Here is a 13,370-nt window from a genome sequence, read left to right as displayed (position 1 = left end):
GATTTAGTTACTTTGCGTGCAACTGTTTTTCTTGTTTTAGTGCAAGATATGTTTATAAATAAGGACAAATGAAGCTAATACTCTGAAGTGCCTGAGGCAGTATATATTTTGAACAATTAAATTAAAACAGATATTGTAGAAAAACTAAAACATATCTGACTGTGAATTGTGGACTTCAAGGAAAAGGGAATGACAAGAAACCATGTTTAGAGGTTTTGCTGTTGGACACAGGATGGCTAAGTTGAATACACTGTGCTGTTACAAATTACTGAGACAATGTCTTCCTGCAGACAAAATTGCTGAGTTTGACAGAAGTTTCTTGATCAGCAAAGCAGAGTCCTATGTCTACCTCCTTGACCAAACTCATGTTGTTTTCTCAAGACAAATAGATAATAATTCAGTGTTAAAGCAAGGGTGGAGCAGGTAGTTTTCAAGAGAGTTAATGGGGATAATGAAGTAGTGGGACTAAATCTTCCTGCGTGATCCATTGCTATTTTCCTTTCTAGTTAGCTGATTTTGTTCACAAGAAAAATTCCATAATTGTTATAGACTTGTTTTTCATTAAAATAATCTGAATTTTTAATTTTGCTAGTGTGGGAAATATAACATTTATTTTAATTAATGCCTCTCTAGTTTAATTAGATGATTATCAGAACTTTCTAAATATGATTTTAATTTTTTGATGCAGTGTTCCAGATAAGTAACAGAAATATTCTTTTAGCCGCATGTTGTTTATCATCTAGTTTAATTGGTATGATACACTTGGATTAATACAGTTAAAGAGAAATTTGGAATCGACTAGGATTATCTGATGAACCCAGACTGCAGCTGGTAGGCAGACTGCAGGATAAAATGACAATACTTTTTCACCTGTCATGAAAGATCTGATCCCCGGTATAAATCCAGAAACCAGCTTACAGTGCTTCTAAAGGATAATTAAATGGACAACTTAGGCATGAGCAGCACTAGCTTATGTTCTGAGTAGCACTGGTTTACACGAGGCAGGGAGAACATATCATCTCCAGGTGGCCCAGCTTTAACGTAGATGGAACTGTGAGAAACTGCACTTGATACTTCCTTTGGTTTCTCATGCTGTTGGGATGTTTGTCTCCTTTAGATGAGCATTGCAACTGTTTACATGTGAAGCTTGCGGACACACTGCCATGTGAGCTGGTATATTTTAAACTGAAGAATGACACAGAGTAAGGTATCTCTAGCTTCTGCCAGTTCCAAAATTATTGAAGGTGGTGGAAACACAGAAGAAAAAAAAAAAGGTTTTTCTCTACATGAGAAGTGAAAGATGCTTGGAATTAAATTATTCAAAATTCAACAGAACAAAAAGGACCATGTCTATTAGTCTGATATAAATTTCAAGTCAATTTGAAGGAGCTCCTGTTTGCTTTCAAATGTAGTTGTTGTATATTGTACATAGTATTGATCATGTTCAGCAAAACTAGCACCAAGATGACTTGAGAAGCAGAACAGTACAGAACAGTTGGGATAGAAAGTGTGTGTCTTTAATTTGAGGATTCTAGGTAGCACAAAGCATACACATTCATGTCGGTTTTAATGATTTTGTCTCATTCTCTCTCTCTACTATTTGGCAATTTATGTAATGTTTTGCTGATAGCCTGTGGGGGATAGGTAAGAACACATCATGGAAAACTTCTTCAAATTATGTCTTCTAGGCAACTGCACCAAGTAATCCTGTTCATGTCTACCTCTTCAACATAGATATCTTGCCCCATTTCATCTCAGTGGAGTTCGGTCTTGCTGCTTTTCTGGGTTTAGGTCATCTTTTTTGAGCCTGAAAACCCAGAATTGCACATGGCATCTATAATGGCACAAATACTTCTCCAAACCGAATAGAAATATTACCCTCCAATATGTACTGTTACATAACACTTTGCTGGCTTGTGAATCTTATTAACTATGCAGATCATCTTCATTACCGGTTTGCTATTGCTATATTGTAAGATAGAGCAATCATTCTTATCACTTTGTTCCTAAGTGCTTGTACTTGCCATGCTGAATTTGAAAACCCAAGATCATTCTTTTCTTTCTGGGTGATACCTCAGTTGTCTATGTTGGTGATGTCTCCTGTTTGTGTCACCAGCAAATTTCATTAGTGTATTCCTATTCTTCTTTTAAGGATCATTAATGGAAATATTCAATAGATTTTGTCCAAAGGCTGATATTCAAGGAGGAGCTCCAACAGGACCCCCCATGCATGTCAACACTTCCTCTTTTAATGCAACCTGACGCAATTTCCCTTTTGTCAAGTTCCTTGCCCGCATTTCCACTTTTGTCCTAATTCTTATCTTTTCAAAATTTTAACTCATAGTTACCTAGTAGCATCAATTTTAGTTTGCTTTGGTCCAACAGGATTTTTCCTGTTCTGATTTTCTCTAGAAAATCCATTTTCATAATAAACAAAATCAGTTTGGTTTGAAATATGATACCACTGGAAAATTGAACTCTTTTCTTTCCAAATGTATTCTGAGGCTGTGCAGCTTGCCAAAACCAACAACCTCTGTTTTCACTAGTTTTAATTTCTGTACAGTCCTTCCTGTAGATATCTTGTTTTGTCAGCTATATTGTGAATCTTTTTGTAATCTCATGTGAAATATTTCTTTAGTTTTGAGGCATCCTCTACATGGCTCTTGTTTTTTCTCATTCTCTTTTTGTTTCTGTGGCTGAAACACTTTTGTTTGCTGCCTCAGTCTTCTTGGATTTTGTTGGTTTTCATCTGCAAAATTTAACTTAGTTTGACCTGTGGCAGTTCTTACCTTCTGACCTCCAAACTGGAGCTTACTTTGATGATAAATCTTTCCTTTCCTGTAGGCCATCTCCCGTTTATTGAAGTGATTATTCATTCAGTTAGACTTGAAGTTATTTCATGCAAGTTTTGTTGTGGTTTTTTTTTTTTCCTGTGCTGATGATGTAAATTCCAGATATGTGTTCTTCATTTTTTTGCTTTATGGATATGTGTTGCCTATCTTTGATCTTAATATTGACCTTAAAAGTTGAAGCCAACCTTGCTTTTTGTCAAATCTAATTAGATGCATGGCTGGACTCAAGAGCACAGTGGAGAAGAAAACTGGAGTCTTAAGTATGTTGTGATTTGAATGGTGAAGTGACCAGTCCTGGTTGCTTAGATGGCAGTAGCTCCATCATATGCATTTCTGTGGTGCCTTATGGTCTTTCCTAGAAGGGACCTTCACAGCATGCTCCGTAAGTTGTTGAGTTAAAGACACCACAGGGCCAGTGGTGTGGACCTGCCAAAAATTAATTATGGAGCACTCACTGAAGTAGCCTTTTCCCAGAGCTATGCTCTATCAGGGAGAATAATTACAGTCAAATATTCCAAAGTGTCTTCATAGCCTATATCCCTGAGACTGAGTCCACTTGACTTTAGTAAATTGTTAAGTAGATTTTCAAAGCCTGATGTATTTTAAACACAAAACTTACTTATTGACTTGGTCATCTTTCTTCTAATTAAAGTTAGAGACTCACTTCTTCATAAGCTGATTTTAAATAGTTGTTTCTCAAGTGTTTGAAGCAAACTGTTAATCATCACATCTGGGAATACTTGAACATTTCCATTAGTAAGGCATTTGTTCTTTAATCTGTACTTGGGTGGTTAGTCCCCTGTGACGCTATGCTTGCAAAAACTGTTTACATTTATGATAACATCACAGTGCTTATTGTTCCTCTGCAGACCTTCCATGGGACCTGTATCTAATCTCTTCAGTAGCTGTTCCACAACAAAGGAATGTATGATGTAAATCTCTGTGTATGCTCCCATCTTTTTCACACTACTTCAGTACAGTGACATCTCTTGTTCTGGCTCTCATGTGTCCTTCATTTATTATTTAGTCTCCATGTATATGATTGTCCAGTGTCTGTGTCCATGTATTACGAGCGTCAGTACTTTAGATTCCTTCAGTTTGTTGGCCTTCATTATTATACAGATCTCATATCAAGGCCCTTGGACAGATTTGGCATAGTCCTTTCATTGACTGAATAGCTATAGGGCTACTGTTTTTATCCACATTAGTACTATCTCTTTCTCTTGCTGTTCATCATTATCCTCTTGTAAGTTCCTTTATCCATAGCTATATGAGCTATTCCATTGTCTTACACATTGTGCAATATTCTCCCACCATTTTCCCCCAGTTCCTTCATTAACAAGTCGTCTTTTCAGCCATGCTGACCTCAGTCCCATTTTATTTTGTAATTGAAGATCAGATACTTGGTTTTGCTTCATTTTATGTTTAGAGCCTTTGGGAAGAAGGTTCACGTGCAGATTGTGGTAGGTGCATATGAAGGTGCAACCATCTGACGTAAATCTGCCTGCCCACTCCACTTGGTGGCTGACTCCTACCCTCCATGTCTAGTGCCTCCCTCAGTAAATGGGCTCTTACGGACTTTATAGTCTCATTAGATTTACAGGTGCTGTTATGGGTGTGGTAGTGTTCTCTCATACCATCACCTACTTATAGCTAGATGTCTGTTGGAGAGTCTTCCTCAGTTGGGGAGTCTTCCTCAGTTGGGGTTTTAGTTGAAGAAATTCAGTTTCAAGGGAAAGAAGCTAGCCCTTCAGAAATTCTGCTGGAGTGTAAATAATAGCTAATGATTCACTCCAGCTGTCTGTTGCAGCTAGGGCTGCTTGCAGCATGATGTGAACAGTGATGGATGAAAACAAGATTGGTTTTTGCCGGGGGGTTTAAATAGAAGGTGTTTAGAACTCCTTCATGTACAGACGTTCTTAGCATTTAGACTTGGCCTTTTGAAAGTTTACTAGTTTTGAAATTATTACGCCATTCTGACCAAGAATGTGCAGGAAGTGCGTGTACGTATATCTTTATGCATACGCAGATATTGAGGCTTATGTTTGTTTAAGTTAGGACTCTGAAATTAATGGCCTCCTCAGTGACTAATGTGCACAGTAACAGAAACGCGTAATAGATCACCTCAGACCAAAATATTTCTGGCCTTAGTTCTTGACGACCAAATTTACTTAGGGAAAGTTTTCTACTTTCATCCACTGGGATGAAGACCCCACCTAAAGGAGGGTGTGAGAAGTGGTCTGGTTTCCCTGTCTTGCCTTCAAAGAATTATCCAGATGAGTCTGTCTTGTGCAGCCTGGAAGGGTTAGAGGGCTTTGGGGGCACAAAGGGAGGACCAAATATTAGTTGTCTGTCTGAGAGCAAGGGATTCACTCTGCCCGTCATAGAGAGACCAGTTTATCCCTCCTTCACAAGAATAACCCTTCATTTCTTATGTTTTGAAATAGGTATCAAGACGACAGCTGTGAGAAAAGGTGACGAATATGTCATAAATGGTGGTAAGATGTGGACTACCTCCGGGTGCCAAGCGGACTGGATGTGCCTGCTGGCGAACACCAGTGAAGGACCTCCTCATCGAAATAAATCTCTCATATGTCTGCCGATGAATCTACCTGGTAATAACACAGAACTCTTTCTCTTCTAATTTGATTTTATTAGTGGTTTTGTGTATGCCCAATATATGAAGGAAAGGTGTTTGACATAATGCTCTTCTAAGTTAGGTGTTTCACTGTCCTACAAAGTTGGTTCTGAAATGCATTTGCACACTTCCGCAAAAAAGTAGGAGACAAGAGGAAACTGGAAGAAAGTTCAATATTTTGCAGACTTCAGGTTGTGACTCCCAAGTAATTTTATATGGATAGTCCTTTTCGCCAAAAATAAATTTATAAAAGTTGTTCAGATACGTTTGCATGGGAATATTTCATAACCTTCTGTGAGAATGAATAGACAAGTCAATGCCAAGGACAAAATTAATGACTCAAAGAAATCATTAAAAATGGAACCAACATTTTTTTTGAAAGTTATAATATCCAGTCTCTTTTCGTTTTGGAGAAGTTCCACAAAACTTTCATTTTGGTTTTCTTTCCCCAAAAGGCATGAAGATGCAAACAGTCCGCAAAATAAATAACATATTACTCTATTTACATAGGTCTTTGCTACATATGAACTATATATAAAATGTTCTTCAATTCTTTCCAAAATAATGTTAAACTCTTTCCTGTTTTGTACAAGAACTGGTGAAGAGAATATCTACTTCTTTTTTTCAGTGAATGGAGAAGTATTTTTAAGCTTGCTGTCCTATTTCTTCAGAAAATATTGCAAGTGATTCTCAAACATGTGCAAATAAAACGATAAAGAGTGTAGAGACTTCAAACTTGGGAAATACAAGGGAAATACCTCCCAGAACAATCTTACCCACATGCCAGCACCTTCCTCCCAGGAGCCCATGGGCAGTATCTGACTCCGTTAGGGTGGGTTTACTGACCAGCTGTATTCAGCACTAGAAGGATGCTGTGATGTGATTGTGTTGTGTAGAGGGCCCTGGTCTTCCTCCACCACTTAACCTGCTGGGCTTGCTGAAGAGAACTGCAGGCATACCCAGGGTGCTTCCTGGCTCTGCAAAGGCATCTTTTTGCCAGAGCACTACTATCATTATCAGTTTAAATTACGAAAATAGTCTGTGAGTTAAATGTGGGCTAGAGTGAAAGCTTCAAAGATCTTGGAAGTAGAGATTTGTTTTTGAAGACAACTAGTAATTCGGGTGAAGACACTGAAGAAATACATCCTGATCTAAGGGTGCAGGTTTCAGTGGTACAGTCCACACGGTGTCTTCTCAGAAAGGGTTATTAGACATTGGAATGGGCTGCCCAGGGAGGTGGTGGAGTCACCATGTCTGGATGTGTTTAAGAAAAGACTGGACATTGCACTTAGTGCCATGGTCTAGTTGACATGGTGGTATCAGGGCAATGGTTGGACTCGATGATCCCAGAGGCTTCTTCCAGCCTGGCTGATTCTGTGATTCTGTTCCTGAGTAGTCTTCAGACCTTGCAGCAATAATGTGCTGTGTGCATAAAGGACATCATTCAGAGAGGATAGAGTTAAGGTTATGTTGGCAGGGACCTTTTGCCGTTTTAACACCTGTTCAAAAGTTTTTAAAACTTTTTGGTTTTCACTCATTTCAATATTTTAAAAATTATGTAATATATAATGTATAATGTATTTTAACACTTATTTTAAATATATAATAGCTATTTAACATATAATAGTGTATATTAATATATTTATATATTAATATAAAATATTAAAACCGATGGCATTTTTGTTCATTCAATTCAGAGTATTTTACATACAAAATATGTCATTGCCAGCATTTCACATGTAGGGACACCACCACGGCAGTGAAGAGAAGATCCGTATGTTCACTTAATGGATCAGACTGAGAACAAAATCCGGTTCTCCAATGTTGCAAAAGAGGATGATGAGAGCTACTTAAGGGCGTATCTTGCAAGTGGATTTCAGTATGGAGTAAATCAAGCGAGTGAGTTGTCTTGGGAATTGAGCAAGTTCTGAGTGGGTTGTGAGTTTCTACAACCTCTGCTCATGCAAGACAGACTTTAAATGGGAGCTCACAGAAGATGGACCTGAGCTGCTTCACTAGTTGTTGACTTTGTCCTTATGGATAAGTGATGAGCAAATGTGTAACTCAGAGCTAGAATCTCCCTGAATTTCCAGGTAAACTCACTTATCAGCCATCTGCATGAAGTCCTCCTTGTGATTTTTTCGTGCAAGGGTCAGAGTACAAATGCAATACTACTACTCTGAGATCAGTTTTCCAAAAACAACAAAGCAGCCAACCCACTGCTAGAGGCAGATCAAATATACAGAAATTGACTTGGAGGTTTTCAGCTACTTTGCTTATTCCAAAAAGACATGTGAATCGTTGTAGCTTTAGTGGGGGGGGCATTAGGTCACACAGCCTATACACAGACCTTCTTTACATGTGGTAAATAGATTTTGAGTAGAAAAATTGCCTGAGTCACCTGAAGCTGATCTGCAGAGATGTAGAAGTCTTCCTAGAAACAAAAATTGCACTCCTCAGGTGTACATGCTTTCATTCTTCTGTGTGATACAGATATCTATCTCCAAAAAGGTCACTGTACCAAGATTGGTGACCTTTTGAAATGAAGTATTAAGATGGTTGATTGTGCTCAGTGGGTGGGTCATATCAGAAGAGAAATCATTCAGGAAGATAGAGGAAAAGTATGAGAAGGCTGCCATTTGACACAGATGTGAGGAGGAAGCTCCAGCTGTTTTGATACATCCTAAGGATGTCTGTCTGCCAAAGACTGTGCTCCTTGGGAGGGCAGCAGACTAAGACTGTACGGGAAGTGTCTCGGGAACAGCACAGAATGATGCACTATCAAGCGTCTCTAGATGTATGTGTGTCAAAGCTCAAGAATGAGTGCAACGGAGAACGAGTGTGTTACATCTGACTAACTGCTGTGGTCACCAGCCTATATGGCAGGGTAAGGAAGGGACCCATGGCACAGCGGTAACTCATTTCTTGCTAGCAGCTGGAAGGACATGGGAGACTAGTCCAGCATTTTTCATGAAAATCTTGTTTTGTACTTGTATAATGTGGTGATTAAAAAAAAAAAAGTAAAAAAAAAAGTTGCCAAGTCTGAAAGCGAATTACTAACTTCAACAGCTGGTAGTTTATTGGCGATATGAAGTGGGATTTGCTTCTTCTAATTTAAGATGTGTACAGTGTCTACTCTGGAGTGAAGCAAACCATAGTTTAGATTTGACAGACACTGCTGGATACATCTCTTATAAAGGGGATTTGGATAACTGCAGTGTGGATTCACAGTAGATACTCAAATTAGCCAGGTGAATACTCATACTAATGATGTCTTAAAAAAAGCTGAATTTCTCGTATAATGAAAGAGAATCTAACAGTTGTGAAATGTCTGTGTGTAAGAGATACAGAAAAATGGCTTGCTAGCCCTAATCTGGTAACTATTTGTGCACTGGTTTGTCCTCTTGAGTCCTCAGGTAGCACTAGGGTAGATTGCAAAGAGGAGATAATAAAGAGAAGAGCGTCCAGGAAAGGGGAAAAAGCATGTTTCTCAGGCTGCAATTTAAAATGTGTCTCTTGCCATTTGTAATGCCACTAAATGGTGTCAGGAGAGAGCAACTGCCTTTCAAGATAGAATATTGGAAATAAAAGAGATTGTCAGAAGGCTGGAGGAGTGGGAGAAAATGAAAAATCAAAGACGCCTGGGACGAACCGCCCAGGAAGAGATATAGCAATCCATCTCGGTGATATTGGTGCAAGTAGCACAAATGGCTCTGTTTATAGTGATTTTAGTAAGTCAGGCACTTGGCCTTGCTAGATTGAGATTTGTGTGGTTTTGGATGGCTTGTGATTTATTTAATGCAGACAAACTCCAGGAGTTACCTGGGCAGATGATTTCTTCTGCTGCTGCTAATTTTTACTATATAGTACCCCTTACGAAGAGAATGAAGATAATTAAACTAAATAAAAGAAGATTTTGATGCCCGTATTGTAGCCAAAGAGATGATTATGTATCATTGTCTTCAAAAAAGAGAAAATGTAAAGCATGTGCCAGCAAGCAACAGAGGGGGCACTACCTGCGGCTGATAACAGTTTGGCCTCCTCCTGAGTGAGAAGCATGAACTAATCTAAGAGCAAGTGAAACCGGTAAGGCACAACAAAGGGGAGATGCTGCTGGATTCAGGAAACTTGAACACACAACCCAATCTGGGAGAAGTATGGCTAGAAATCATTAACACATTTAGCTCCTCTAACCAAACCTGTAAGAGCTTTCTCCAGTAGTTGTTGCCGTATGTGGATCTGGGGAAGTACACAATAGGACTGATTTAGCAATATAAGGAGCTGGCAGCAGTTCTATTTCCATCAGAGTCCTTAGTAAACCACCCACTAACAAGAGCAGTAAGTGCATCTTCATATGGTTGAGGAGCAGTGATTGCATAAAACCAGCTGGAAGAAGACCAAAGTCATGATCTCTGAGACTTCCAAAGAAACCAAGTCGTAATATTCCAATGGGAAAAGATGTTCCAGAAATTATTTGGGCCTGTAAATGGTCCACTGTGTGCTTGTTTAGCTCTGATTTTAATACAGAAACAAACCATAAATGCTTTTTTGGCATGACTGGCTGCAAATTGCTGGATAATTTCAATCCAAGAGCCAAAGATTTTTATACAGCTGTCCTGATTTTCTTAGTACATTGAACACATATCAGAGCAAGTATTGCTAACACATAATCTGTTTATAGATTGGCTGATGGAGAAAAATCTTGAGTGGAAGGTGTGGAAGTCTATGTGGACCTTATTCTGAGAGCAGTCTTGGCACTGGACGCGTTCCTGTGTGATAAAATCTAGGTAATCCTGCTCCAGCAGGGGGATTGGACTAGATGATCTTTTGAGGTCCCTTCCAATCCCTAACATTCTGTGATTCTGTGATTTGGAAGCAGTGTCAGTATTTCATCTCTGCTGAGATGAAACTTTCCATAACCTTATTCAATGCAGCTAGAGAGAGTGGATTTGAAAGAAATGACAGCCACCTTCTTCTGTCTGCAAAACCAAAGTAATTTTCACATGGCTGAAAATTACTCCTGTCAGTAGAAGTTGAGATGTCTGTATTAGTTCAGAAAGAGATGTTCACTGAAAGCCATGAAGGATAGCAAGGTACAAACAAGTACACAGAGGGACCACAACAATCTTTGTGGTGACCAACTCCTACTAGGCTGTGTTAGAGAGTAGTAGAGGATTGAAAAAAATATAAAGAGGAAAATATTACCAGAATACCTCCTCATCACAAAACTGGTTAGAATACCATGTATGTGGGTAGTAAAATGTTTGGGTTTCTGCAAAGACATGTATGCTGATTTGGAGGACTGATTTTCTGCAGATATTGACTTGGCAGATGTAATCAACATGTTTTGCACAAATCCTCGTAGCTGGTTGTTGGCCTCAGTTTACCTCTGAAACATTCTTGACTTCCATCCCAAATATTCGCATCAGCCCCAGAGCAATAAGGAGGTAAAAACTGACGACAAGGGAAATACTGCAGAAACCAGTGGATGTCTCTTAAACTCTCATGGGACAGCAGTAAGCCATGCTTCCGTCTGAACTACAGCAAGAAAGAACTTGTAGCTCGGAAAAAACAAACAGGAAGGAGTGCTACCTGGTGTGATTAGGTAGCTGAAGTCTTATGTGGCCAAACCTGAAGGAACTAGGTTCATCTCCAGTAGACCATTGTACATGGGGTAGGAGTCAGTGCTGTGTAGGGAGGTCTGTGGGGAAGCAAAACCTCTTCACAAGAATGTCCACATGAAAACTCAGAGGAAGGAATTGTGATCATTATGAACCCTCTGTGACTACTTAGACGAACTAAACAGCATTTTGTAGGCTATCATAAAATACATAGTTTTAACAAAATTTGGAGTTGATACAGAATTGTTGGATGTTTGTAGTATTTATGAATTTGAGTCTAACCTTTTTATTATTAGGAAAAAGTAGTGTGGTGTGATTATAAACTCTTTCTTCTATAGGTACCAGGAAAGATCAGGATAGGCTAGAAAGGGGAAGATAAATGTGGAAGACAGGGAAGGAAAAAGATTTCCAGGAGCAGAAATTCTCTAGTTGCAGCTTAAAACATAGCTCTGTTTTTGTCATTATTGAATATTTCTTTACTGTTTCACTGCAGTGTAGGCACTCAGCAAATACTGCTAAATTGAATTCCAGCGTTTTAAATGCACTAAAAATTGATACAAAAATCGGAGATCTCCAAACCCCCTTGCTTTCTAACTTTCCTCACCGAAGTGGGAAGCTAGGTGCGGCTGGGTAAGGAGTCCAAAAGAAAACTCAATAACACCAGAGTGTGTTATTAAGCAGGCATTCTTTATTGCAGCGCTGGGCAGCACTGGGGATTATCCACCATGAGTGCTCCCCTTTGTTTATTTATATAACTAGGTTAGTCGAATGTCTAAGGTATTTACAACATCCTCCTTGTTCTTGGGGCCCTCAACCGTTTCAAATCAAACATAAGCAAATAAACATTGTGTTGTTTCAAGACGTGCATGAAGTAAGATTATTACTACTAGTAAACAATTATTATTTGGGGACATAATGAAAAGTGGGACCTTTACAATTGCAGTTTCTGATTTGCTAGTTAAAGAAAATGGAAAAACTCTTAAAAATAGAATGTGGGCTATTTTACTCTTAAATTCCAGAATACTGTTATGTTTTTCCTAAAGGTAGGTTTGTCTGTAGTCTTGGCACATATGTTCACATCCGCAAACTTTGCTTTCTTAAAATGCTGTACTTGTACATAGTGCTTCTGTTTTTTGTGGCCTTTCTAATACCCCTTTTTCTTCAGGCATTCATGTTGCTAAAAAAATAGACAAACTGGGCATGAGGTCATCGGACACAGCTCAGATCTTTTTTGAAGACGTAAGAGTCCCCAGCAAAAACCTCATCGGTGAGGAAGGAAAGGGTTTTACGTATCAGATGTTGCAATTCCAAGAAGAGCGACTGTGGGGAGTAGCTGCTGGTAAGTCATCGTTTGTGCTTCTGGGTCCGGGCAGGGACGCAGGGGTCGCCCTGAGCGTGACTAACGGCACTCTCCTTATATTGGAAATTGCAGTGACCTCTTACAATCTGTTTTTGAAATCTGTCATAGCCTGGATACAGACAACCTTCCCTTTCTGTAGGAAATCTTGAAATAGAAAATATTTTGTGAGGCATCACAGAGGCTGGTTTTGCCTTGTTTCTTTTTCTTGGTGCTTTTCTGCTGATAAGAAAATATGGCATCATGTTATGTCTGCTACAAATGTAGTACAAAGGCTATCAAAATACTGGCATGAAATAGAAGGATGGTGACTTTTCCTGTACTACTGTAAGCTATGATGTTTATCTTGGATTTTAGAAAATTAACTTAGTGGCTGTGTAAAGAAGTGACTCTTACAGGATAAGAGCTTTACTTTGCAGATCTGTTTTACCTCTGTACACTTTGGACATAAGTGGTACAGCACCAAGTTCCTTTCCCTGAAGTTATGCTGTCACAGAGTTCCTGTTACTCTGAACTCATGCTGTACTCGAATCCGCATATTTGAGTTATACAGATTCTGGATATTCCCTAACCAGATCCAAGTCTGGATTGTCCATTTTCAGCCTCCCAACCATCTCCCCCACCCCACAGTGTTTGCTTCTTCAACTTAAACGTAATGTGGTTCACTGTAAGAAGACTGGTCCTCTTTAAATTTCAGGGTTGTGTAAATAATTTCACCATATTCATGCTCTTGTGCATACCCTGTCTGTTGCTGTCTCTGTGTGACTGGGGAATTGGGAGCTCTAAGAAGTGATTTTCTGATTCAGTGATCAAATAAAAAATCACTCCCTGTTTGGGGTTGATCCTTGACCTAATATTTTGGAGTTCAAATGCTTAAAAAAAGTTTTTGGTTTGGGCGAAAA

General features: G+C 39.0%; 1 protein-coding gene across 3 annotated transcripts in view; it reads left to right on the top strand.

Moving 5' to 3' along the window:
- LOC137665465 (probable acyl-CoA dehydrogenase 6) overlaps positions 1-13,370 on the top strand; it is a 101,447-nt gene that overhangs the window by 68,385 nt on the left and 19,692 nt on the right. For all 3 annotated transcript variants that reach the window (XR_011048515.1, XR_011048514.1, XM_068404475.1), the window contains exons 5-6: positions 5,300-5,467; positions 12,277-12,450. Coding sequence is in view for 1 of the 3 variants with exons in the window: in XM_068404475.1 (XP_068260576.1) it covers positions 5,300-5,467; positions 12,277-12,450 (342 nt within the window). In the remaining 2 variants the exon portion in view is untranslated. The remainder of the gene's footprint in view (positions 1-5,299; positions 5,468-12,276; positions 12,451-13,370) is intronic.

The sequence above is a fragment of the Nyctibius grandis genome, chromosome 7 (assembly GCF_013368605.1).
Source record: "Nyctibius grandis isolate bNycGra1 chromosome 7, bNycGra1.pri, whole genome shotgun sequence".
NCBI classification, from domain to species: Eukaryota; Metazoa; Chordata; class Aves; order Nyctibiiformes; family Nyctibiidae; genus Nyctibius; species Nyctibius grandis.
This window is presented reverse-complemented; position numbering and strand designations above follow the sequence as displayed.